This window comes from Ciconia boyciana, chromosome 7 (assembly GCF_034638445.1).
Source record: "Ciconia boyciana chromosome 7, ASM3463844v1, whole genome shotgun sequence".
NCBI classification, from domain to species: domain Eukaryota; kingdom Metazoa; phylum Chordata; class Aves; order Ciconiiformes; family Ciconiidae; genus Ciconia; species Ciconia boyciana.
In genome coordinates, this window is record NC_132940.1 from 29265662 (window position 1) to 29291885 (window position 26224).

Here is a 26224-nt window from a genome sequence, read left to right on the forward strand (position 1 = left end):
TGCTGTGTTGCTCCCTATAAAGCACATATCCACATACAGGAAGCACAGGCAGCTGGGCTAGCACACTACTGAAAACTGGTTTGGACACACATCTTAGAGAGGGTAAAAGATTTGAAGACAGATGTCACAGTGGGGATAAAGAGGTGGTTTCTAGAGGCAAAGCAGTAAGAAACACCCGAGTAGCATGTTGAAGAACCTTACAGGTGATAAGCACTTAAAAGGGAAGGGAAGTAGTACTCTCTGCTTATTCGATTCAGTGCTTTCCCTCATCATTACCATGGGCTTTGTAGCATGTTAACAATAGTCAATTTTCTCAATTTGACAAAAATGCATCTGTGGTAGAGGTCTTAGAACAGACCAAGCCAAGATTTTAAAATCTAAACTATATAAGCCATTTAAGTAGTAATGAAGCTTTTAATATTTCTAATGTAGGGATTACATTAGTTGCATAGCTCCAAAAGATTGTCTCGCTCCAGACCAATGCATCTCTCCATAGATGCATAACCATCACTGGGTGTGGACAGAAACAAGCTGACTTGCTCATACAAACATTGGTCACTGTCTTGTAAAGGAAGGAATTTGCCAGTTGTTTCCTCAAAAATCCTGTGTGCTGAGGATTAGATCCAGCTGTCATTCCCAGACAACACTGCATGAAGAGCAGGGCACCAAGCTACAGCAATATCTTGGGTATGTGTTTTTCATGTGTAAATTTCTAGACCTGTTTATCTATACCCCTCTGGGAAAACAGGGTGTTGTGTTCTGTAAAATATCCTGGACACTACAACAGATGATAATTATCCAAAATACTTGGAAGCAGTTCCAGGGGACATCAAGAGAGAGAAGATGAGCTTAGTGTGCTAAGCCTCATGTTCTTTGCATTGAATTGTTTCTGTTTCCCAAGCACATTTTGTTAACTACAAAAAAACTACACTTTCAAAATACTCAGTACCAGTGTTGGGGTCAGGGGGGAGGGAGATGTCAGATCAAGGTGTAAGTGCAAAACAAAGTGAGATTAAGCAACACAGTTTTACTTTCCAGAGAAGCTGAATTACACATTAGACTCCAGCCAATTTATCAAAAAATAACACAAGCTATATTTTAGAAGTAAGTGTCCTTCCATGAGCAATAAGCAGCAAAGATTTTCGAAGAGACTTTTGAAGTTAAAAAAACTCTGATGTGGAGTTGTTTGGGTCTTTTGTTTGTTTGGTTTTTTTAAACTATTGTGTTAGCTATGTTGTATAGTACTTCAGCTTGAAAAATGAAAGTAGTGTGTTTCATTATTGTTTTCACTAGTTCATTTTCTGGTTGGTTTGGATTTAAGAGATCCATTTCAATATTTTCCATCATATTTCTAAATGTCACTCTGTGCAAACCGGATATTAGTGACATGAGTTATGAACTTCAGGAAGGTGAAAAATATGGGCATTGCCAGAAGCTAGTGAAGACAATATTCTGACCGGTAGTTGGGCTCCATGTACAGGATGAACAAGAGATGACACAGTTCCTTCCTTCAGGGTCCTGATACCTAATCTGGGTGTCTGAAAAATGAAACTTAGAGGGTACAAATGCACATGAACAAGCCAGAAGGAAGTCATTTTCTGATAGTTCAGCTGCGCAAAACCCAAATCATATCTTTTGTTCTTATTCTCCACCACTTCATGGATAAACAGGAAAGCAGGATTTGACACAATAAGTACATTTTATGTACTGCTGCATGACTTATTCATTCCATTAAATCAAATAAGGTATTTGTGAAAGAAATACATTAGCGAATCAGAAAGTGTTCCATTTCTTTAAAAGAAGTATTTGAAAGATGATTTCAAGATAAGTGAGAGATAAATGAAATTGACTGGGCAGACAGAAATACAAGTGTGAAAGTCATGAGACTGGCTACTTCCACAGCAATACAAGCAGCAGCATTTGTTGAGTTAACATAACTCTCTATTATAGTTGTGTTACGTAACTCCATTGAAATAATTTTGAACACACAACAAACTCCCAGCACTACTCTATCTTCTAATCACTGTCATAACATGTGTTACCAAATAGTAAGCATATTGAGAGAATAAAAATTGCAAAAACTACTCTGTGAGGCATCCTTACAAGCTATTGGTTCTCTGGGTTCAAATATGAAGATTCTCACACTACAGAGGCTAAAAAGGAACAACAGGTTAGAGGGGAAACCTAATACAGTATTTCACTGTATTTTGCCAAATGTCAGAGCATAAACTGATCAGATCTGTTCTGATACTGAACACAACTGAGATCTTGTGACGTTGCTTCCCCAAAAATCACTGCACAATATATCACGTAACTTAAAAATAATGACGGTGACTTAAGTCCTAAACACATCTACTTTAAAAAGAAAATTTAGTCTTTACTGAAGCAAAGCACTCAGTAGTGAAAAATTGAAACATGCTTCCAAATGTAGTTAAACAAAGACTGAGGTGATTAAGTCAATCATGAAGGAAACTTAACCTAAAAAGTAAGTATAGCTAAAGGCCATTTAGAACAGCAATACTTCTCTAGTCTTGATAAGGTGAAAATTCACCAGCAGCACGTCTCATTCAAGGATATTTCAAAATTTAGCACCATGTAGTTGTCCACGGGCACCACTTCTTTTACATAAACACTGGCATTTCTTAATAGAACAGCCTTGTCATGATTTTTCATGACCACCTCACTGACCATGGCACATGTTTCCATTTCCATCTACTTGCTTAAAAAAATTCTGTAAACACATTTTTTTCCTGGGTCATGCAAGGTAACAGGATTTAAGTATATCTGAAAAAAAGACACAGCAAAGTATGCTATAAAGCAGGATTAAAAAGAAAAAAGAAAAGAGGGGTCACCGGGGAAAAAGTTACTTATTAGCACTATAGCTCAGGCCAGCTGATGGGGTCTGAATGCTGTTTGTGTCCAGAACAAGTGAATCAGATTGCTGGAGTAACATTGTAAAAGAGGCAGGGTCAAACAAAGCCTTCGAACCCAAACCTCCAAATCACTTGGACAGTGACTTGAAACTCATAGTTCAGATTAAGCCCCTTCTCCAATTACAGGGGCTACTTCATGCACAGCAGAAGATTTTGCCACAGAAGTAAAACAGAAAACAGAATTTCATATAAATTATATCTAATCCTCTATAATTTTAGTATCTTGCATTCTCACAGAGTATCAGTTGGGCACGTGGAGCAATGACACCTTCATCTTCAAAGGTTTATCAAGAAGGGGAGCTTTAAACACTAAATTTTAGTCACCAAAACAAATCTCAACCCACAAAATACACAGTTAAGAGGGGGTCAGCTTTCAGGAACCAGATCTTGCTAGCGTGCTGTGTAAAACCAAGCATCACACTGATTATTTCAAGCAAATTAGAAGCAGACTAACCTGTGGCTTAAAAAGAAACTTTGTGCAGTCAGGTCAAAACCTCAGGCGGTAGCAAAGAAAAGACAAACAAAAAAAGGCCAAAGATTAAGCGTGAGAGGATAAATTAGTAGTAGAGGAAAAAGGAGCAAAAACATGTTAAGAGGAATTGGCATTACACTTCTTCCAGAAATGCAGTATTGCTGTGCTCATCTTATTTCCGAGATACACAGAAATAGTTAATAGTTATCTGCATCATTCCAGCTCAAAACAAGCTACAAAAAAGAAAAGCAACGGATTGCAAATGAGCATCCCACTCTTTTGGGAAAACTTAATGATCTTGATCTCCCAAGAGATTCAATTCAACTGCTGTTAGAATCAGTGCTGCCTAGTCCTTTTTCCTTTATTGAACATACGTTTAGTTTCAGTTTGTTTGAAATCATAACTAATATAATTTGATGATGTGGCAACAAACTGGAAAAATGTGTATGTTTTCATCATAGATATTACCAAAGAATGCACGATACAGAGATTTACTTCTTATACCTAACCATAACTGAACCAGGAGTAACTTGTTTTAAAATTAACTGCTGTTTAGACAATTAATTCTAATTAGTAATATTAAAGGCATTCACATATTTCTTTACTCATGAGGTGGAAGGGTTAGAAAAGAGTCTGTCCATGATATAGTGACCCTCCTGGTGCTATGAAAAGAATGTTAAAAAGGCTTTAAATATTCCTAAGTTTATTAATAAAACTCACTTTTTCTATCAGAAGTAATTCCTTTACATAAACAAAATACCAAGAACAGTACCTGTACCCATAAACAGCATGTTCATTTATGCAAATGCTAATGTTTCCTTTCAGTTACCAGAAACTTATTTGCCCACCTTTCAAACAGAGGTTTACTATGAATAGAGGCGCTTACATCAGATAAAAACTGCTTTCCAGTTATATAATAAAATAAACACCAATTAGTCATTTTAGTTTGAGAAACTCAGTAAATTATAAAAATATTAATTTTATTCAAAGTTTTCTACAACACTTTAAGTTATACTAGTTTATACTTGTAACAGCAGGTTAGTAGCAGTTAAGTGATGAACTGCAATTATAAGTTGTTGAGGAAGTGTTACAGACAAGACAGTTTAACATTAAATAGTTTAGTAGCAAGTATTCAACCAGCCAGTGAGTTAGAGACAAACTTTGCCCTCCGAGAAGCTAAATGAAAAAGCAACAATAAAGCTTATAGAACTTAGCTCGTACAATTTGCCTTGAAGGCGGTAGATTGGTTCCCTGAAATAGCAAATTGCAAAAATGAAGTTTTATTTCAGAAACATTTTCTCATTCTTTTCAACTCCAAACAATTAACTTAGACATCTGTTTATTATCTTTAAAATAAAAGGTTCAGCAAAGTCCTTTATACCGAAAGTAATCAAGTTTCAACATTTAATTTAAAACGCCAAGCTTTTTCTCCACTTCTTTAGAGAGAGAACATTCACTTAATTAAAAAAATAATTCATTTTATTTGTGTATTTTTGAAGAGTCAGATAATCGGTCGATTTTCCTTTTATGGGACACTCCAAAGTGATGACGGTTGTTGTTTGACACATGTTCCGGCACAGCTAGATAAGAAGGAAATCTCTCCTCAGAGGGGAGAGACTAGTCTTTGAAGCCATTTCAGCGTTTAGACCTTTCAACTTTTTTCGTTTCAGTCCAAGCCATATATTACATCAAAAGTGCCACTCGTGCTGGTCACGCTGTGGGGGACCATCACATCCAAGAAGATAATGGATTATTTGAACTAACATCTCAAAAATAATTAGCAATTTCTTGGTGGAGGAAGAGGTGGGATTTCTATCCCCAAAAAGATGACTAGGGTTTTCAAAAAATGCTAGAACTCTCATCTACAACAGGAGAATAGGAGACCTCCTGAAATGTCAGGTTTATCACCTGAGGGATCTAAACTCAGTGGTCACATTTGAAAACCTTGACCTTTCACCTCCTGAGCATTGTTTGACCAAATTGCACATGAAAACATCAGGAAGACATTCAATACTGGTAATTATTTATACAAAATTTAATTGTCTTATTTTTACTAGAATTTTTAATTTCCTTTTAAAGTATGTACTAATTCTGTAACATTTTCTTTGTGTTTAAGACTTTGCAAAACCCTCAAAGTTGTAGCATTTTTATCTCATATAAAAAAAAGAGGACTGATCCTGTGAAGTACTGAGCACCCCAGCCCACACAAAAGCAAAGAAAGAAGCAAAGCTCAGGAGCACTTAGCAGCTTGCAGAATCAATCCCGTATTCTTATGTCATAAAAAGAAACAAACAAGTAATTTCATTAATGAATCTCAGTGAAAATGTTAATTAATCTGAGACCATCAACCAGTTATTCTTTGTTTACTTGGAGAGAGGCCTATGGTACATAGTCAACATCTTTCTCAAGTCAGCTGAAAGTCTTCAGAAGAGGTAAAGGCAAATCCACTTTTGCTTGCTGAATTGCCCCTTTGCTGCTATTAAGCTATGAACATATAAGTACTAGTAAAATGACTATGACAAAGCACACACAAGCAAGTACTCACCAGCATTTTGGATTCTGAAATTCACAAGTTTGCAGTTAATGACAAAATACATTGATGTGTAACATGAAAGATTCAATGCACTAAATGGCATGGGAGGGGAGACACTAACCAGTAGTGCAAGCAGTAGCAGAAATATTAACCAATAAATGATGATAACGGTGAAAGTCAGGTGGCTCTGAAAAATTCAGTAAAACAAGGCGATGATGACGCATTTTATATGTTTGAAGCAGAAAAGGTAAATGATACACTTAAAACAAATAAATGCAGCCAAGAAAACCAGACAGCTTGGATTAACTTGCACATGCCATTATCCATTCTCTGTTAGGTGCCTACCTGATTTCCCACTGCACTTTTGTTAACCTGACTGCTTCTTTGTTGGGCACTAAGGGAAGCAGAGGAAAAGAGTTACACTGAAGAAACTTGAACTAAGCCAGTTCCCGAGGAATAGAATTTAGCAATAATAGTTACTTCTGATTCCAGCACAGAAAGCTAGAGTAACAAACACACACATCAAAATCATTGCATATATGTGCATATTTCAACTACTTTTTCTTACAGTATAGGAATGCCTGCTTATATTTGCCTGCTTAGGACAGAAGGGACATGCACAGCAGACAGCTCCTACTAATCAATTCCTTTGTAACAACATCCTACTTGGATTGGTAAAGGTTACTAAAAGCACAGAGAAATTATGGCTCATGTGGGTAACTTCGGAAACATTAGCCTCTATAAATACCCCAAAGAGACAAAAAGCAAGCCACTTCTGTTATTTAGCACAGTACAACAAAATCCTCCCCTCCTGGAGGCTCCTTAATAGCTTTGTCTTGACAGTTTGTTTTGGATATTATTCTAATATTTATATGCACTTTGAGGGTGTAAACATAACCAATGGATGAAACCATCACAAAGCTGGTTGAAAAAGCTGGAATCATATAAGAATAGAGCATATTTGAAATTAAACTATATTTAAAATATTTGGCTCAATTCTTGAACTCTGGTAATCCCAGTTCCTGAAACGAAACACACTCCTGTCTCAAAAACATACAAGTTGCCATTAATTCTAAAAGCATTTGCATTATGTGGTGGTTTGTAAGTGTTAGGCCACAAAATTAAAATATTGCTGGAAAGAGGAAGAAAAGAGTTCAGAGAGCAGGCTTTGGCTACTTCACCACCACAGCAGTCACTGGTGACAGGAAGTTTTGTTTGGATTAGATTATACCATTTCACCAGGCATTGATTAACTGAAGAAAAAAGCATACATTTTAGATCAACTACAAACGCTGCTCTGAAAGACTAAGAAAGATAGATATGGGCCAATCCTGCAACTGTTTTGTGCACAGCTGCTGTTCCAAAGAATTGCTGAAGCACCCACACTCAGTCCCGTCCCAACTCTCATCCTGCCCTTCGGACCATACGCCATCAAACCAGCAGTCCACATGCTGTCCACGAGAAGATTCACAGAGATGTTTATTCCATGTGCTTGTTCACTGGTTTTAGCTCTCAATCATCCAGATCCTTTTGATCAAATAACACTGCATGTATCTGGTGCATCGTCTGAGTTGCATAAGCTTTGGTGCATAAATTATGATTAAATAACATGCACACAGAAAACATAGCACTAACCCCTCACGTATTCCGATCTGTTGTTTGAGAAACACACGTTGAGATGGTTTTAGGAAATCTAATTGCCATTCTTTTGGCTTAGTTTGGGTTTTGGCCTTTTTTTTTTTTTTTTTTTTAAATTTTACTTTATCGCCTTAGGAAAGCTAATTAGACCACTGACATCATACTAAGAAACCCATGCCTTTTAGAAACAGCCCAGCAATTGGTCCTCTGTTTACTGTTCTAAATACAAATTACTCTATGTAGATCGAAGCACGTAGCTATGTCTGAGTTACACCAACTGGAAACAAACAAAATCCCAACATTTTACCACTCATTCTGCTAAATGAGACAAACATTAATATTCTAAGATTTCACAATTTCATAACTATGCAAAGTTGTTCTAAATATTTGCATTCTTAAATCCTTCTCAAGTCAATTCACATCGCACTGTACCTGCCTTAGGCCCTGCAATGCTGCAAGGTAGTTTGGAATGTCTTGTGTTCTCATTCTTATGAGCAAGGTTCACAGGACTTACACTTATAAAACACTGCAGTCACATAAGACAACTGGCTAGAAGATTCAGCGAAAGAAAGGAAACACTAGGGAATCTGAGGATTCTATAGTCCAGGATATTTAGATACTGCAGAAGCCCATATGCTACCCAAAAAATATTTCATTTTCCAGTTCTAACATAACTGCTATAACAATAATATGATTATAGTTTAAAATGTGTATTTTCTACTGTTTGGCTCATAAATTAATATATTTTACATTTTAAATTGTTCTTAGTTATCCAAGTTTTCTCTTCCAGTTGAGCACAAGTCAACAAAGATAGTTCCCTTCCCATCAGTTTCAACCTATAGAAACACCTGCTTAAACTTATCAGTGAACTTAAGCGAAGAGCCATTTGTTATCTGCTTATACCCCGTGCACAGCGGCTAGGGATTTCTAGATCTCATCCGGCAAAAGAAGAAGCAGCTTTCCCAAGAAATTGAACTCGGGCATTGCAACTCCTTGGAAAAGACACAGCAGTGAGGACCATGGACTGAACTACAGGCCCCAGCAGCAGCAGCCATGAGGTGGGGGTTTCCAGCAGAGAGACATAATGAAATAGCTCCAGATATACCTGGCACTCCAGAATCCAAGACTATAAAATGTGGAAGGTTCCAACGTGACAAGGAAAGTCTTTTCACAGTGAGGAGAGGCAAGCATTAGAACAGGCTGCATAGAGAGGCTGGAGAATCTCTGATTTTGGAAGTTTTCCAGATCTGATTGGACAAAGCCCTGAGTAACCTGGTCTGAACCCAGCATTGACCCTCCTCTGAGCAGGAGATTGGACTATGTGACTTCCCAAGGTCACAAGACACACCATGAATATATATGGAGTGTTTTTAGCAGGCTTTTTCCTGTCAGAAAAGGATGAAGAGAAGTAAATAGCAGGCAGGTTGTTATCTTGACCTCTAGAAGGCCAGCTACCATTCCTACAGCATCCTGTCATTTGTCAAGAGAACTGATAAAGATATCTAGGACCTGCAAACAATTTTAGAGAAAGTTGCTCAAACCAAATACATATACGGTGCCTGGCTTTGCCTTCTCCCCTCTCAGCTTACTGAGCTCCATGTTTTAAACCTTCAGGGCATACTGCCAAAGATGTAGACCTTCCTTCACAGTGCTAACTAGAATAGGCCATAGTATAATACGTACTGTGGTGCCAAACTTTGTTGCCAGCATCCCACATGGATGAAACCTGTTGTAATTCCAAACACTGTTATGGCAAATATGGCATGAATATAACTGAAGGAACATTTATTCTTCAAAGAGTGAAGACATCTTTAATGTTTTTACTAGTGTGAAAATGTTGGTATGAAGTCCCTGAGGCACAAATTGCTGGAAGCTGAGGGAGAACATTCTGGAGAATATTCTCACAGCTTTTTCAATTAAGCGAGGAGAACGTCAAACCAGGCCCTTCAGGGCATTCTGCTACAATTATTCTCTACAGCCAAACAGCAGGCACACTTATAATTCAGTGACATCCATTACTCTGAGCAAAACTGTTTCATGCAGAATCACAGCTCCCAAACTATGCATTAGCAACAATGTGGAAAGACCACCAATATTATACATTTCTGTGGTCCTAAAATGGATACAGTGAGGGCACTGGCTTGCCTAAGCTGCTTCCCAAAATGCATGTGTTTCCAGACCAAGACAAAAGCTTCAGCTTCAGTGAAACTAGGCTTGTGAACTGGGGTAAAGAATCCCCTACAAGTAAGACAGAGTTCAACACCCTGTATATTGAGAAAGAGCATGCTCCTGCATGTTTGGGACTTTGCAGCTTGCCTCTTCACTGTCACACTTCAGGACCTGTGTTTTGAACTTAGTAAAAAAACCAACCAACCAAAACAAAAACCCAAACAAACCTGACAGTGCCTTTATAACAAAGTCTCTATATACGTACTTTGCAAAGCCAATAAAGTCTTCATGGTTGGTATTGATGTAAGAAACTTGGATATCAATCAGCAGCAGCACCTATTAGGGGAGACAGGAGAGCAAAAAAAAGGATGGGTAAGGTGGAGGAGAGAGATTGAGGAAAAGGAAAGGAGAAAAGAACAGAACTTTTGAGTTTTCTGCATTATTGAATATTGCTTTCATAATCGTTCAAGCCAAAAGCAACAATATTTTCTAAATCCCACTGCTTCTGTTTGTGTGCTTGTTTAATAAACTAGACTACAGAAGAGCTATTCCCTCTTCCTATTTTTTTCCTGACAGACCTCATTTTTCACTATCTTGGCCTTTGTCCCCTTCATTAAGATCAATCATACACGGCCAGAGAGAGTTTAATAATATATAACATAGATTCTAGCTCTATGTTTTGCAAGTTAAGCAAAATTCTGTCTATTTGTAGCATTCCAGCCAAGCCAGTAAGGAACCTGAACCTTAAACATAAAATCAGGGTACCTAAATTTTCTTTAGGTACTACACAAAGCAGTGATAGGTAAGCTAGTCCTGGCCCAGAAAATGTACAGTCCATGTACTAGACAGCCATTCTGGTGCACACATCTGGCTTGAGAGATGAGCTAGTCAATGAAATAACAGAATGAATGGTTTGTGTACTTATCATTTGCCAGTCCTTCAATAGCCCAGAGACAGAATTTGATCCGAACTTGGTAATCTAACCCTGCAAAGAACGTGCTAAGATATTAGAGAAAGCTCACTCCTACCCTTGAACAGCTTCTTGAACATGCATGAGACTGCACTTTCCCCCCATCTTTTCAGACTTCCCTTTATCAGCAGGGAAGAAGAAACCTATTGCTACCAAATGGTAGCATTTAATTTCTTCAAAGTGTACAGAGTTATTTCTGCACAGCTCCTCAAACACAGCATCACTCCCAAATTCTTCACAATTTCCAGAAGATACGAGGTGCCTCATTCAGAGCAAAAGATAGCGGGGATTTGGATCTAGCTCTTGCCTCTGAAAATATCCTCACTAGTGTTTTGATTTATTAATGATAACTGCTAACAGCATAAATAATGATGTGAATATGTGACAATAATCTATTTGACCAATTCTTGGCATTTACAGAAAGCTGGTATTTTGTACTTTGTTCTGGGAAATTGCCAGGTATGCGCACACAATGAAGAATGGAATAATAAGAAAAAAGACTCAATTATTCTAAGTAACTTGTATCTTCTTCCAAATTTTGAAATAACTGAGTGTGCTAACCAGAACTCCCTGCAAGTACAAGCCCAGCAAATACAATTTTTTAAAAATTATTTTTAAGACTACATTCACGGCACAGATTAAAAGGAAAAGAAGCAAGACATGCTGCACAGCTCCCTAGCTCACACAGGGACAGGACTAGAGAGCCAGGAGTCCAGAATAACTTAGGAGCTCTGCCTAGCCCTTCTTCCCCAAATATTTCTGTTGTCACACTCTGCACTCTACAGACAATAATTCCTGTTTCCACTTCCAGTGGATTTTCTCACATGTAATCTAAGCTTTGAAGTTTCCTGGATTTGGAGTGCTTAGCTTGGTGATGGATGTTCTAAACAAGTTTCTCTGAAAAAAAAATGTTTTTTTTTTTAAATTTGAAGGAAAGCTTGTCACTCCCACAGGAGTCCCAGTACAATTGCTGGTGGGTCTCACTGTAATTAGAACATGGGATGGGTATGTTAAAAAAAAATGGAAACAAAGTAGAAAAAAGGCTGGGTATTTCTGTGCACATTTGTTTAATCATTAGCTGTTGTGGCACAGCTAATAAAATGGCACATTGTGGCACAGGAACAAGCCAACACTACTTTAAAACACCAATCCTAATCTTGAGAGACCAGATTAGGATCTTCTGTAACAATTCCAGTCTCCTCTGTCAAAGCTCAAAGGTAGAGGAACAATTTCCCCTGCCCTCTAAAATGTGCAGCCTGCTGGGAAAAAAAAGAAAAAAAAAAAAAAAGAAAGAAAAATCTTTAATTGCCTTACTGCACTTTGTACACAAGAACTTTTCTCCTTCACACACTCCCCCAAACTGTTAGATCTCCTATTTATTCTCACCTGATCCTTGGTCTTCTCTTCTCTTTCACGAATGTAGCTGGCAACAATTCTTTCTGTTTCCTCACACAACCTTGGATATGTTGACAACTGAAAAGCAAAATTAATAGAGATTTACACCTGCAGGGTGGCTTCAGTAGAATATAAACAGGGGAGCTTCCATCTTCCCTGTTTGGAAGAAAGCAATTATTATAAATGCTTGGGTTAAAAGTTAACTACACTACAAAGCAAGCCTTACTTGCTATTAATGGTCATTTTCCCAAGAAACTGAGAGACCTAAACCCTTGGATTGTTTCTGTGCTTTTGCTCCACAGAACATTGAGGAAAAGACACTTTGGACATGTGAACCACAGTTTATCAGCCTTGGGGTGAGGTTTCTCCATGCCTCTCTCTTCTACTGTGCCTAATTCCAGAGTGGCACTTCAAATAATTTCCAAGTTTCTTGTTCTTTGAAGGCTCCACCTTGTGGCAACATCTTTACATCTCAGTAACAATACTTAAAAATATAAACAGAAAAACTTAACAGTAAATTTAGCCAATAGCACTGGGAAAAGAATCTGCACGAATTAATTCGAGTGACATATCTTCCAAACTTTGACAGAAGTGAAAAAACCTGGAAACTCAGCTCAAAATGTTGCAGGGAATCCACTTCTCTATGATCTTCATCAAAAAGACTGTCACCCTTTCTGTTTTAAGAAATAGCTCCTCTACATGCTCATTGGTACAAAAAAAATTGCATTATTCAGAAAAATGCAAAGGATGTGACAGGATATTTCTCAGCTTCAGCATACCTGTGCTCACACCCTGGAACCACTCCTGTACTTGCTACTATTAGGGCACCTTGTACTCTGAGACGGTGGGAAAGACAGATGAACAGAAGGTGAGACAATAAAAGTAGCCAGTTAGCTAAGAAGTCTACAAGAGTCTAGAATACCACAGAGTAATGGGAGAAAAGAGAACTGAAAATCAGCAACTGTTAGTTGTCAATGGTCCAGACAAGTGAGGCGCAGTATTTACCGATGAAAACTTTCCTATGAAGGTGAAAAGTGTGAGGAAAAAAAAGCTTCATATTAATGTATCTGACATGCCTCCTTAGCCACAGCTGGGGGGGGGGGGGGGAGGGGGTGTGAAGTTTGAGGTTTCATTCTAAGAGTATACAACAACCCAAGCACACACTTCAGGAAAACCGTTCCCAAATACTCATAGTAATGCTATGTTTAGTTTTGATTAACATATTTCTTAATTTATTACACTTGCAGGATCTTGAGTTAAAAGTTTAATTGATGGACACAACTTTCACATCAGGAAGTTCAATGCTCAGCAGTTCTTTCCACTTAAATGTTCAACATTTCTGTGCAGCAAGCTCATTCGTCAGCATTAATGCAAGGACGTACAAATACAAGGGAGATGAAGTCTTTCTAGCTTTCCACTTCTAACTTCTTGGCAGCTGGAGATCAGACGTTTTGGGGTTGTGTATGAAAAAGGCACAGAAGTTGTGGACCCATTACATTGCAAAGAACTGTGGTACTACCCAGTAAAGTTTCAATATAGAAAGAGCATTTTTCTCTCCTTGATAGATGTCTCTGAACACATTGAGGCCTTTACTCTAGAAAAGTCTCACTGTTTCTTCCTCTTATTAGCATTAGAAAAGAAAATTTAAAATTACTATTTTTTTTTGCTGATTTACACATCCGTGGAATTGCTGTCTATGTTCCACTTTCAGTACCAATGAAAACATGGTTTTAAAGAGGAAACTGGGGACAACTCTTGACTCAAAAAAACTCCAATCGTAAGGTGTATATATATATTCAAAACACAGGAATAAAAAAAATTAACATTTCCAGCATTACATTGTTTTGAGAGTTTTGCAGAAGTTGTAATAACTTTAGAGAGTTTTACTCTGTACGCCAAGTGACTAGACCAGAAATCTCTTATAATACCATAAAATGCAAGACAGGCTTTATATTATCTACTATACCATTACATTATACTTACATTACCAGATCTGTTTGCAAGTTACCTTTTTAGTGCACTTCTTGACAGTGTTGATTAACTCTTGCATCACCAGATCCACACTTTTTAAGCAAGGTCCTTTCAGCTTGACTATCTGTTTTTTAACAATGGCTTCAAATGCCATATCTGGAGTAAACAAACCTGTTCTGTGGACATAAAAGAATATGTAAGACAGTAATAAAAACATCATGCAAGGAAGATTTTTTTACTGAATTGCTCATAGCTTCATTTTCAGAGGCTTACAGCTGAGTAATAACAATCCCTACACAAACAGACTTCCACAAAACTAAATTTGCTCCTTTCTCTAAGAAGAGTGTCATTGTGAGTAGGAATATAAAAGTAGAAACATGCCCTACTAGAAGATGATGGCAAGAACTCTAAAGAGTACTGATATAATGCAGTAAAGCCTCTTCAGCAGCGCATCAAACCTTAGAGAAGGGATGAATGGCAGCTGCAGCACTCCATGCACAACCACTTGCATAGCAAACCCATAAGAGTCCTATAGCTGCACTATTCCCTTCACTCACAACAGGAAACGTGGTTCTGTTACTCAGAGTCCTACATGGAGAATTTAACAGTTGGTCACTGCAGGGTATATGAACCTATATAACAGATACCTTACAGAACCAGTTATAAACAAATAGGCCTTACTTCTCTTTCAAACACTGCTTGCAAAGGTCTATCTTGGCAGATAAATTATATAAAAAAGCAAACTATAAAAACATGCCCAAAACTATCAGTTCACTACCATAAATTGCTCATCAAGACCTTTCCACCAATAAGGCCAGAAAAGTTCAAATACTGCACCACAGCTACTAGAGTCAACCATTTGAGCATTTACTATACAAGTAACACAAAGAACGTTTTCCAAAACACTAAGAACAACAAAGCTTGTAAGCAATGCTTTCGAAAGATATCACATACTCACAAGTGGGTAGGATGGGGGAAACAAAAGAGAACCCAAGCTTTTTGGAATCTGTTCTATTGTCAAAAGAACAAAAAAAATGGGTATGCATCTGACAAAGCATCCCTCCAAAATAGGCTGATCATTCCAAAGTGAGATAATTGGGTCATTCCAAACCAAAAAAACAAATACCTCCTCTTCCCAAACCTAGTAATATACTGCAGACATATCCACAAAGTGAAACCTCAGCCAACGCACTTGTAAATCAGTCATTTCAAGAAACGGTTGAGAATAAAGGGGAGTAAGATAGGGCTAGGAGTCTGCCGCAACAAGCTGAAAGATTTTTTCCATATCAAGACACAAGTTTTCCCTCTAAAATTTATGACTTTTCAGGAATACAGGCTTAACAAAACTGCAGACACTACCAGAAAAAAGTCATTTATTTTCTCTGTAAAATAATTTTCCAGCATTTTCAGGTAAATTAAACCTCTTTGGGCAAACTAACTGGCCCAAAATAGCTACCTGAAAAACAGAAGTGTAAAGGAGTGGAAGGAAAAAAGTCAGCTGCTGGGAGCAGTGCACTAGTAATGTAGTCTAGCAGTCAACAGGCAGTGTGTCCACACATTAAAAAGACCACACCCTCTATAACGTGACTGGGCTTGAAAAGATGGGAGCATATACTTGCCTGATACCATGTATGTTCTTGATGGCGTAACTTATTTCTCTCCGCAGTTCCTTCTCATTGAATTCCATCTAGAGGAACAAAAGCATATGAGATCATATTAGGGGAAGTTTTTAATAAAACAGAAAAATATTACCTCTCCCAATATAACCAGAAGACAGGCAAGTTCAACTGGCAAAATATTAATTTCTAATTACACTAAACAAAGCATAAGTATTTTTAAAACACTTTAACACTGAGGCTACAGACAACAGTAAGGATTGTTGAAAATTATGCACCCTTCCATTCCAGATATACCAACAGCTGGAACAATTTTGCAGAGTTGATAGAGTAAGCCAGAAACAGGATTTGGAAGATGTAACTTTTTATTTTAAGCCTGGTTTCCTAAAGTGGTGCAACTTCTGTGATTATGGTCTGTTTATCCTCGCCTTCCCTTTCTACTGTTTTTCACCAAATTTAAGAGAGGAATGGTCTCAGTTATGAAGTTATAAAGCTTTTCTTTAAGTTTCTTGAAAGCCAGCTAGCTGGAAGAGTAGTGTTGTCACAAACAAAAGGGTCATTACCTAAGCCCAACTGTCATCTGTTCTGTTGGACTGCTAGTTGACATACCACATTTAAACCTTGGAACCAGCCACAACTCTGTCTGGTTCTTACCCAACTGAAAGTTAGGGGATGTCAAGGCAGTTGAACATAAAACAGGTGGAAAGAAAGCTTAGGAAAAGTGTAAAAGAATCAGGACCAGAGATACAGTAGAGTTCATGGTGAGGGGAAGCTGAAGTCACTGCAGCGAAAGAAAAATCAAAGAATATGTAACAAATATTCATAGGAAACCAGGTTTAATTAGTTCACACCCCACTGGACCTCCGTTTATTGTGTTAGCCAAAGGATGGGTAAGCAAGAAGAGATGTATCAAGAGGAGAAATGTTAACTCGAAACACCAAATTTGCATCTGCTCCACCTCTGACTGAAAGTGTAGGACTGAAAGCTGGCTTTGGTTTAATGCATTGAATACAGGAAGTAGAAAACACAGAAAATGGCTATTCTATGTAATTCTAATTTTAATAGGTACTAGCTACTTGAACACAACAACTTAAATTTACCAACTGTAGTTGTTTGCCTGCCCCATCTAATCAGAAGGAAGATGCCATTTGTGATACAGCAATAAAAAAGCATGGAAAATAGTAAGAACTGGGACTATAATTATATTCTAATTCCTATATTTCAGAATTCTTAGCATGTCTCAGTATCCAAAACTAGAAATGAAGCCAAATGTCTCAATTATAACTTCAAGTAATTTCTTCCACAGTTAAGAGCACGTTCTTCCAATCAGACATTATCTTGGCTTTACTACTATCGGTATGGACATAAGAATACATAAATAAAACACAAAGCACACCAGCAAGATGGATAAATACCTTCACTAGTTCAAAAGGAAAACGTTCATGGAAAATACGATTGATTTTGGCACCTCCTGAAAGTTCTAGTGTATCAACCTGATCTCCTGATCCTTCGATTCTTTTTTCAAAGTCCACTGAAAACTGTTGTACCATCCTGGGGGGGAGGGGGGGAGAAAAAGACAAAACACAACCATTTGAGCATGTCACCTACCAACTCTTACTTCAGTACTATGTGACTACTAGTGCCTATTAAAACATGTTTAGGAATCCATAAAATCCGTATCTACACACACACCCCTACACCCCTTCACCCCTTCTCTCTTGCAGGACATAGCTCAGTATATTATTTTCTTTCTTCATAAATTCTGTATTTTTTTAAAAGATACTGTTTATTAAACTGTATATTAAATTCAGCTACAAATACAGCAGGGTACCAGGCTACATTTGTGTTTTATCAATGATCACAAAATTGTAAATGCTACCATTATTTATTACATTTTTTTTTTTTTTTTTTTTTCAGGAGAAGAAAAAGCAATAGCAGTCTTTTTAGTAGAATAAGCAAATAAAAGTCCTGGCATTTGATTTATAATACTTATTGTATTTGAATAGAAAAGCACATCCATACTTAGATGTTGTTACAGAAACTGCAGAGCTCAATAGGGCAGACCACCACAAGCAAAAATCTCAAATCTTATGGCAAAAGGTATGATTTGCGGAGAGCTTACTTCTCCACAATGACCCTTTGGTCTTTCTAATATCTTTCAAAAAGATATAGTCCAATAGTATGATGTGAATCAAGCCACTAAGCTGATCATGTGCTGGATAATTCGGAAGACATTGCTAAGGAACGAACTTTCCCATGCCAAAAAGCTAGCCCAAGAAGCAGTACTAACATGTCAATGTGGCAGCTGTCAGTACGACAAGCTCCAGCTTACTTGGTTGTGCTTAGACTTCTGCAGCCGGAGCATTTAGAAGAACACACATGAGAATTCTTCCAGTTATGGAAGATTCATGGATAGCTCAATTTTATTTTATTTTTTCTAAGTAAGTACAGGCATTTGGTCATAAAATTTGAAATTACAGGTTCTGCCAAAAAGTAACATTGCATATCAACTATACATAAACCTCAGATACCTATATGGCCAGGTTAACAGAATTATAGAAAGAGTCTAAGTGTAGGGTCCCAGACTCAATTTTTTAAGAGGATTGCAGAAACTAAGATCATCTTATGGGGTGAGGTGAGACAGGTTTGTTTTTTTTTCTTCCATGCATTACGGAACTTGTTCTCAGGAATCAGAGGAAAGGGTTCTAGTTATGTTACTTTCCACACCCCAAAAGAAAAAGGGAAAGCGATAAGAATTTTTACTGATAAAAGAAGTTAATTTCTCCTATAGCATCTGTTTGTAACGAAGGATTTAGAAAAAACTATGCAGAGAAGTATCAAGTAGGATGACTTAGGCTGAAATGGAATTTAATTCTTTTTCCTTCAGAACACGTTACAATAGTAGAACAAGCATGGGATACCAGCAATACCTAACAATTCACAACACTTCATATATGTGTTTCTAGCAGTTAAGTTATCGAATATATAGAGTGAAAAAAAGCCACCTGTGTTGTACTGTCATGGAAGAGTCAAAGGTGATGTCCCTCTGTTTTTCAACCAAAACATCTGAAGTAAAGCCATGAGGGACAGACTTATATCTACTCTTTTGGACATAGTTGTTACAAAAACAAGGAGTAAATCAGAGTCTTCAGCTGGCTCAAGAAAGCCTCTCTAGTTCAAGTAACCATTTTCCCTTCTGAATGCCAGACTTTTAATTAGAGAATGAATCCTGCCCCAAACTTATGCATTTTCACAATCCAGTGCTATTACCATCTATCTCAGAGAACTAAGGCGGCTAAAAACCTTTGAAATCAGAGTAGGACTGTGACAACAGTCACATGAGAGAGAACAGCTAGGTACATTTTATATCTCTCTTTCTTCCTTTACATGCTTCCTCTTCTAAAAGGTAAATCTGAATTGCATATGAACATAGAAGTGGCTGCAGAGGGCTACTATTTAAAAAGGGAAAAAAAAAAAAAGAGAGAGAGAGAGAGAGAGAAAATGGCAGACCTTTCAGGTGAAAAGGTACACAATACTGAGTCTCGAGCATCCCTGGAAACAGACCAAAAAGCTGCATGAAGCAGAGCATTGGGTGCTAACCGGGCTTCAATCCAAAATGTCAGCATTGTGCTTTTTCGTTAGTGCTAAAACCACAATAAAGAAAGGGCTCTGATTCCACCTTCACTTGATTCAAAGTCAGATGAACAGTCATCTCTGTTCCATCACTTTACAATAGTGTTATTAAAGTCTCATCAGACAGATTTATTTTGTGGATGAGACCCAAACTAGACAGTGACTCCAGTAGTGAAAAAGCTTTCTAGTTCGGAACTTATGATAATAACATAGCTCCAGAAATTGTTGCAATTCCTCCAACAAACAACAACAGTATTCAATCCATGACTTCTTGAGCCCAAAAGGGTCAACATCTGCCAGGTCAGTTTCAACACAAGCACAGGTGGCACATCACATCACCTATTCTGCTGCTATTTGTCAGATGTGTGCTTAGAGAGGCAAACCACAAGAAAGAGGTTTTCACCCACCCCAAAACGCCATCACTTGAACGTAAGAATGGCTGCACTACAGCGGAACCAAAGCCATATCATGACAGTCACCAACAATAAGTGCCTAGGAGAACAGAGCAAGCACACAGTAATATTTCTCCAGAATACTCTCTTGGCCTCAATAAACTGCTGTTTGTGGGTTCCAGCAGGAATTTGTCCTTGTAGTCACTAACGTTCAATGTCTTCCCCATCCCCAAGAATTTGCCTAGCTGCTTTCTGAAAGCACATAAATTTTTAGTGTCAGCTCCTGCAGCAAAGAGCTCTGTGGCTTAGGTTCACATCACATGAAGGACTACCATCTATGATTAATTTTGATCTTGCTGTCTTTGAGTTTTTTTGGATAGCCAAGTTTTTATACTGGAAAAAGCAGCATTCCCTACTCTCCTTTCAGACTCCTCATCTTACAGACTTCTAACACAATCTCCTCCCCTTGCTTGAGGTCATCTTTTTGGCAGGCTGAAGAATGCGTCTGTACAATCAGAAGCAGTTTCTTACTTTTGACCATCTATGTTGCCCATCTTTGTACCTTTTCCTGTCCTGCTTTCTCTCTTTTCTACAATTACTAAAATTAATTTATGGAAAACCCTGCTGAAATTGTAGAGTAACATCAACCACAGAGTTCTTTGGAGTTTGTACATGGAATCCTTAACCATATCCTAATCTTTAAATTAAACCCATTAGAAAGAAAAAGAAAAAAAAAAAAAAAGGCAAAACAAACCTATACAAAGTGGAAAAGCAGACAAAAGACTAGGCACTCACTGCAACAGGGCTTTCGTTTTTCTGGTTGGATCTTCTGGTCTGAAGTTTTTGTATACCTCTACTTCATGTTCTATAGAAAGCAGCTGGCTCTGGAGTTTGCTTCTGAAGGCTGGCAGGGTATCCCGAATATGATTGGTAAGTTGCTAAAAAGCAAATAAAAGTCTTTTTATACTGTTAATAAAGATGAAAGCAAGAGCACAACTATTTCCTTCTGACTGCCAAGCGTATCAGCCATGACCTGTGCAGTTCACCAGTGTAGTTCCTTTTGATCTTTGAAGCAATGGAGACTGTTAAAGAACAATATAATATCCCTTTTGTGTACACATTTTAAGGAGGCTTGAAAAATTCCTTCATCCTCTCACTCACTGAGCCCTGTTACTACGTACATTCCAGCAAGGATGGAAGTAGTATGTGTTTAGTTACACATGAAGTTATACACATTACATATTTAATTTGAAATGACCTCTCATCACTCAGCACTGATGCCACCACTCCCATTTTGCTGGTTTTCCTAAGGGAGTTTAACAATTCCCTATATATTTGTTCATCATGACGACTCCTTTGCTTTACAGCCACAAGGCAATGTGGGACAAGGAAGAGATTCTGAGCATCCACAGCTCATTACAAACAGAGATGGAAGGAAGTGTAGACATACAGAGTACCTACCTGGCACTCTCCCACCATTGGGAAAAATCACCTCCATGTGATTTCTGCTCCCTTGTACAAAGTATACTAAAGGGAAGAGATTTTGCCCTCATATTAATGATTATAGGACTTTACCTTTTTTAAACACTTGATTTTGGGCTGAAAAAGATTCTACCACTCAAGACTATCAGTTTTACTTTCTGAAAATATACCTAAAAGACTGGAAAATAAACTGAGGGAGAGTAGAAAAAGGCTTACCAGATCTGTGTTTAACTTACCTCACTTACTTTTGCATATATATGTTGTAATGTGTTTGGACAGCACTATCAACGTCTTACCTGTGCCATAAATTTCTCATGCACTGTACTTATTCCTTGATTAAAACCAAAGTGGACTTCTTGCACTATGCTGCAAACCCTCTTCCCAACCCCAGTCAGACAAGCTATAAATTAAGAATGTCATATACCAAAATACATAAACTCAAACTAAAGGTTGTTCAGCAGACCCGACAGGCACAAAACCAAAAGCTGGAGTTTCCCTGGAGCACCACCTTGTGGATGCAGAGAAATTTAAATATTACCTGAAACCACAAACACTAATAGGTCCCTAATATCCTAGGGACAAAACTTAAATACACCTTCCCATATATAGTATTCTACGCGGAGCAATAGCAACAGAAGACCAACAGTTCATACTGAAATAGGTAAATTTACAAAACAGCTCACAAAAAAGTTAACAGTACATAAAGTAATGCAAGACAGGACAGATAAGACAGTCCAAAGGTATATGCAGCTCATGCTTCAGTCTCAAAACTAAGACACGTGGATTAAACTTTCAAGATATAAAAAGAGGCAAAACATCCTAAACACAGACAAAATTGCAGGATACAAGCAAGTTCTTGCATCCTGCTGAAGACTTTGGTGCTGAGGCACAAATAAATGGTATTAGCATTCTTTTTGAGCGAGTCCAGAGTATGCTATAACCTGGCTGTCAAGTTACAGCTGCAAAATCACTGTAGCAAGGAATTAAGTAGGCCAGCCACTTAGTTTCCTACCTTAATCAATAACTTCTCTGCTGTTTCCAGCTGCTGTCCAAAATGGACAAAGCCAGGCTGACCTGGTCTTCACCTATTCCAGACCAAAGGCTGCAATTTGACAGTGAACTGCAGAAAACACTATCAAGTTTGACTTGTAAGAATGCCAAGAATGGTGGTCAGCTGATAAACTGAGTTTAAAAAAAAAAAAAGAAGGCGCATCACCAGTAATTTTAGAGAGGCAGGCACAACTTGATCGTGTCCTCTTCAAACTCGCTGAGATGCATCATCATTAGGGTCACATGCTATTCAAGCTAAGGGATGGCACTATGGAAAGGGCAACACCCAAAGACATAAAGTGAAGAGAATTATATACCCCTCCAAGTCTGATGTAGGCAGTGTCTTGATTAGGACAGTAAGCTATGGGTTTCTCCTCCAGGTAACTGGGAAATAGACCTCTATTTCCTGCTAAAGGAAGCTGTGATCTGACATGGTTTGGCATGAACTCATAGAAATAAACCAAAGGTTTGGGCAAAAATAAGGGTAGCATGAATAAAGTGTTCTGATTACTGTATTTGTCATTTATATCATTAGTATACAGTACACTGTTTCTGTTAAAAACTACAATAAAAGTGTAGATTTTGGGGTTAAAGTGCAGACATACAGTGAACCCTCAGGATATATGATTTCCAAAAATGTCTTTTTTTTTTTTTTAAATTTCTAATTTTAAATTAGAAGAAATGTGATAATTAAGGAATAGGATGGTATACTTCCAGCAAGGGAGCTGCATCCTATTTTTTATGTTCATATTCAGTATTCAAGAGAATAGGGGAGTGCAGCACTATCAATAAAAGTCAGAAACTACTTCTCACAGTAAGTTTTCATATGCTATATGTAATATACAGCTTTGTTAATTACATTGTGAAAATTGAAAAGGTTAAAAGCAGGAAAGAATAAATGAGGTTCACTGACCAACATTCATTTTAATAAAGATTTGCATTGGTCCTACCATGATAAAAGCTGCCTTTGACCACAAAGGCTTCAGGTTTTACCTGATTTAGAACTTTTTGGAGATACGGTGTCCCCATCCGATCTGCCATGTGCCTATATGCTGGGTGGGAAAGAAAGAATTTCCTTTCTGCTAGAAGAGCTGCCTTTATGTCCTTCTTCCCATCAATGTCTTTCTGGCTTCTGTTTACAACACCAATATAACCTAAAACAACACAAAACCAATGGGTAAGTCAATGCAGCTATTGCCTGAACTACTGAATTCATATTAAATAGAACTAGACTGCCTCAGTTCAATCAAAACTTTCCAATTTGGGCACTTAAGATATTGTTTACAAGTACTGTAATGACCTTAACAGTGTCTAAATTGTTCATCCTGTTTATGTATAACAGATATACTTCTTTTTAAATCACCGATTCAAATACAGAAATATCTGAAACTTTGGTGTACCCCAAGGAAACCACTTAAAAAAAAAAAAACCAAACAAACAAACAAAATCAAAACACATACCCAGGTCTACATAGATAAATGATACGATATTAGCAAAATACAAGAAAATTTCTTCTCGTTCGCTGGACCAACATGCTCCATGGGAGGAGATGGTGGTCTCATCAATAAATTATATAGAATCAAAGTTTTTGATATTGTTAACAGTATGAGCAACTGTAATGGTAGCTGCCAGAACAATCACATGGAAAATTTCTGGAAGGGGTCACAACTTGGTTTACAAAACTCTGGTGCTTGCTTCTGTCATATGAAAAAAAAAAAAAAAAGATTCCTTTGTTACAAGGGACAGCAATCTGGCACAGAAAAGAAAATTGGCTACCAACTTGTGCTGACGTTTCTTTTTTCCTCTGGAATATGCAGTGTATTTTCCAGGTCCAGAAAAAAAATTATTTTACTTGCAGGATATTTTTAGCACAGCTCCCTTTTATGTTTGCTGAATAGACAAAGATAAAAGCTAGGAACTCATCAAGTCCAGCATAACCTTTAATTCACCTCCAGGACTCCCAAACTCCACCCTTATTCAAACCACCTTCCGGATTGCAAAGAATATAGGCAAGTGAACATTCTCACCTCTACGAAGAGGGAGTAGTTTGTTTTCTAGAATTTCTCTTGCATCTGTTCCTTCATCCATGAGATCCAATTTTGTGATCACACCGATGGTCCTAAGGCCTGACCAGGGTGGAGGCAGGAGGAAAAAGATAGTGAAGAATCATTTATAGTCAGGAAGAACAATTACATCTTACAAAATCATATAACAACAGATATGTGATGTTCTGAAAGCACATATCACACAATACCAGCTACAACTGCAAGTTATGGTATATCTGGAAAAGAAGGGATGATCATTACCAGTGCTGAAATGTATTCCTCAGATCTCTTTAACAAGGCTCAGCATTCCTATGATATGACTATACAAAATTTATGATGCGAGTATCCAGAAATCCCATCAGCACCATGGTCCATTTTGCTAGGTAATACAAAAATTTCTAGATAGGCATTGCCCCCTTTGCTTATAAGAGATGACAAAATTTTAAAGATACATTTACAGTATCGTTACCTGAATTACACTGAGCTAACAAACAGCTATTGTGATGTTGAAGCCTATATGAGAATGTATATATACACATCTATATTATATATTATAAAAGATATTTCACACAAGAGTTGGTCAATTACTTCCAACTATGTTATTACACTTGAGAACAAAAAGTGGTTACTTTCAATCATGCCTACCTTGAGGGTCCACTTCCTTAGCTAACTTCAGTGCATCCGAGTTGGCCAGATCAGTATTAGCTGGAGTCACAGCCAGTATCAGACAGTTTTCTCGAGAGATGAACTGCATTATCATGTCTCTGATCTGCTGCTCAATATCTGGAGGCTGATCCCCTACTGGCACTTTAGTGATTCCCGGCAAATCAATAAGAGTCAGGCTTAATACTATATGAAAAACATAGGATCATAAAACTGGTTAGCACACCAGACATTGTCTAAAGAGGTCTACACATCTATGGCTGCAGACAAATTTTAGTCACATAAAACCCCACATAATTACCTTTATAGGCATATAAATATTGTCAATGGTTCAAACAAAATGCCTGACAATCTGAAAAGTACACGTGTTTCCCTGTTGGTCTTTCATCTCTGGATTTATTAGTACTATTTAATATTTTAAACATTACAACTGGCATAGGAGAATGATACAGTGAATATCCTTGAAGGCTCTTAGACAAATGAACATGGCTTTCTTAGCTTTTTCCACCAACAGGAGCACAGACAACAGACCATTCCCATTGCATCTTTCAAGTCAATCCAAAGCAGGCTTTTTTTTTTTAAATACAGTCCTTCTCTGACCATGCTTTCAACAGTGTCTCCAATTAAGAAATTCCCCAAAAATTCAATAGCTAGTCTAACTCATATAGCAAAATTGTTGTTAAGGGGTTTTGGGGTATGCTGTTGTTTGGGGGGTTTTATTACTCTGTAACTTCTTAAGAAAAGTAAGAAACATGAAAAAGTTTATCCACTAAGAAAACCTGTTTTGCTCTGGCATGATTTCCCCAGTACAGGCCATAATGCCAACTAGAAGCATCCTAGCTTGTTCAGCCAGTGCTGGGATAACAGGGTATCCTTTAGACAACTGAGAAAAATGCAATTCCTAGAAAGGAAACACCAGAAGTATATTTGGGGTCTGGCTAATACAGACAACAGTTGCTGAACTAAAAGACTGATCCTAATAAAACAAAGTAAGAGCATTAGGTAGGAAATTTGCACTTTCTCCTGGAGTCAGCAGGTTCAACAAACAAGCTTTGAGGCAGGGCATTTAGTTCAGCTTCTCTCCAGTTGGCTACGCCACATCTGTATAGCAGAGAAGGGCTCAGGGGCATATGTTTAGAGCCAAGGCTGCTCATGATATATCAAAGGGAGGTTCAGCATCTCTTTAATTACTTCTCCTCTTATTTTAATCTTTCTGTCTCTTGATTTGCAATGAAGACATCAGATGAGTGGGTTAGAAAAAT

General features: G+C 37.7%; 1 protein-coding gene across 3 annotated transcripts in view; it reads right to left on the reverse strand.

Annotated features, from left to right (window-relative positions):
- DNM3 (dynamin 3) overlaps positions 1-26224 on the reverse strand; it is a 182337-nt gene that overhangs the window by 128611 nt on the left and 27502 nt on the right. For 2 of the 3 annotated variants that reach the window (XM_072866984.1, XM_072866986.1), the window contains exons 4-14: positions 24945-25148; positions 24282-24380; positions 23248-23408; positions 20518-20660; positions 17113-17248; positions 15701-15768; positions 14119-14257; positions 12102-12188; positions 10011-10081; positions 6284-6332; positions 4627-4656 (exon numbers count right to left, since the gene is read on the reverse strand). In XM_072866984.1, coding sequence (XP_072723085.1) covers positions 4627-4656; positions 6284-6332; positions 10011-10081; positions 12102-12188; positions 14119-14257; positions 15701-15768; positions 17113-17248; positions 20518-20660; positions 23248-23408; positions 24282-24380; positions 24945-25148 — 1187 coding nt within the window. The remainder of the gene's footprint in view (positions 1-4626; positions 4657-6283; positions 6333-10010; positions 10082-12101; positions 12189-14118; positions 14258-15700; positions 15769-17112; positions 17249-20517; positions 20661-23247; positions 23409-24281; positions 24381-24944; positions 25149-26224) is intronic. The other variant, XM_072866985.1, reaches the window with a different exon arrangement.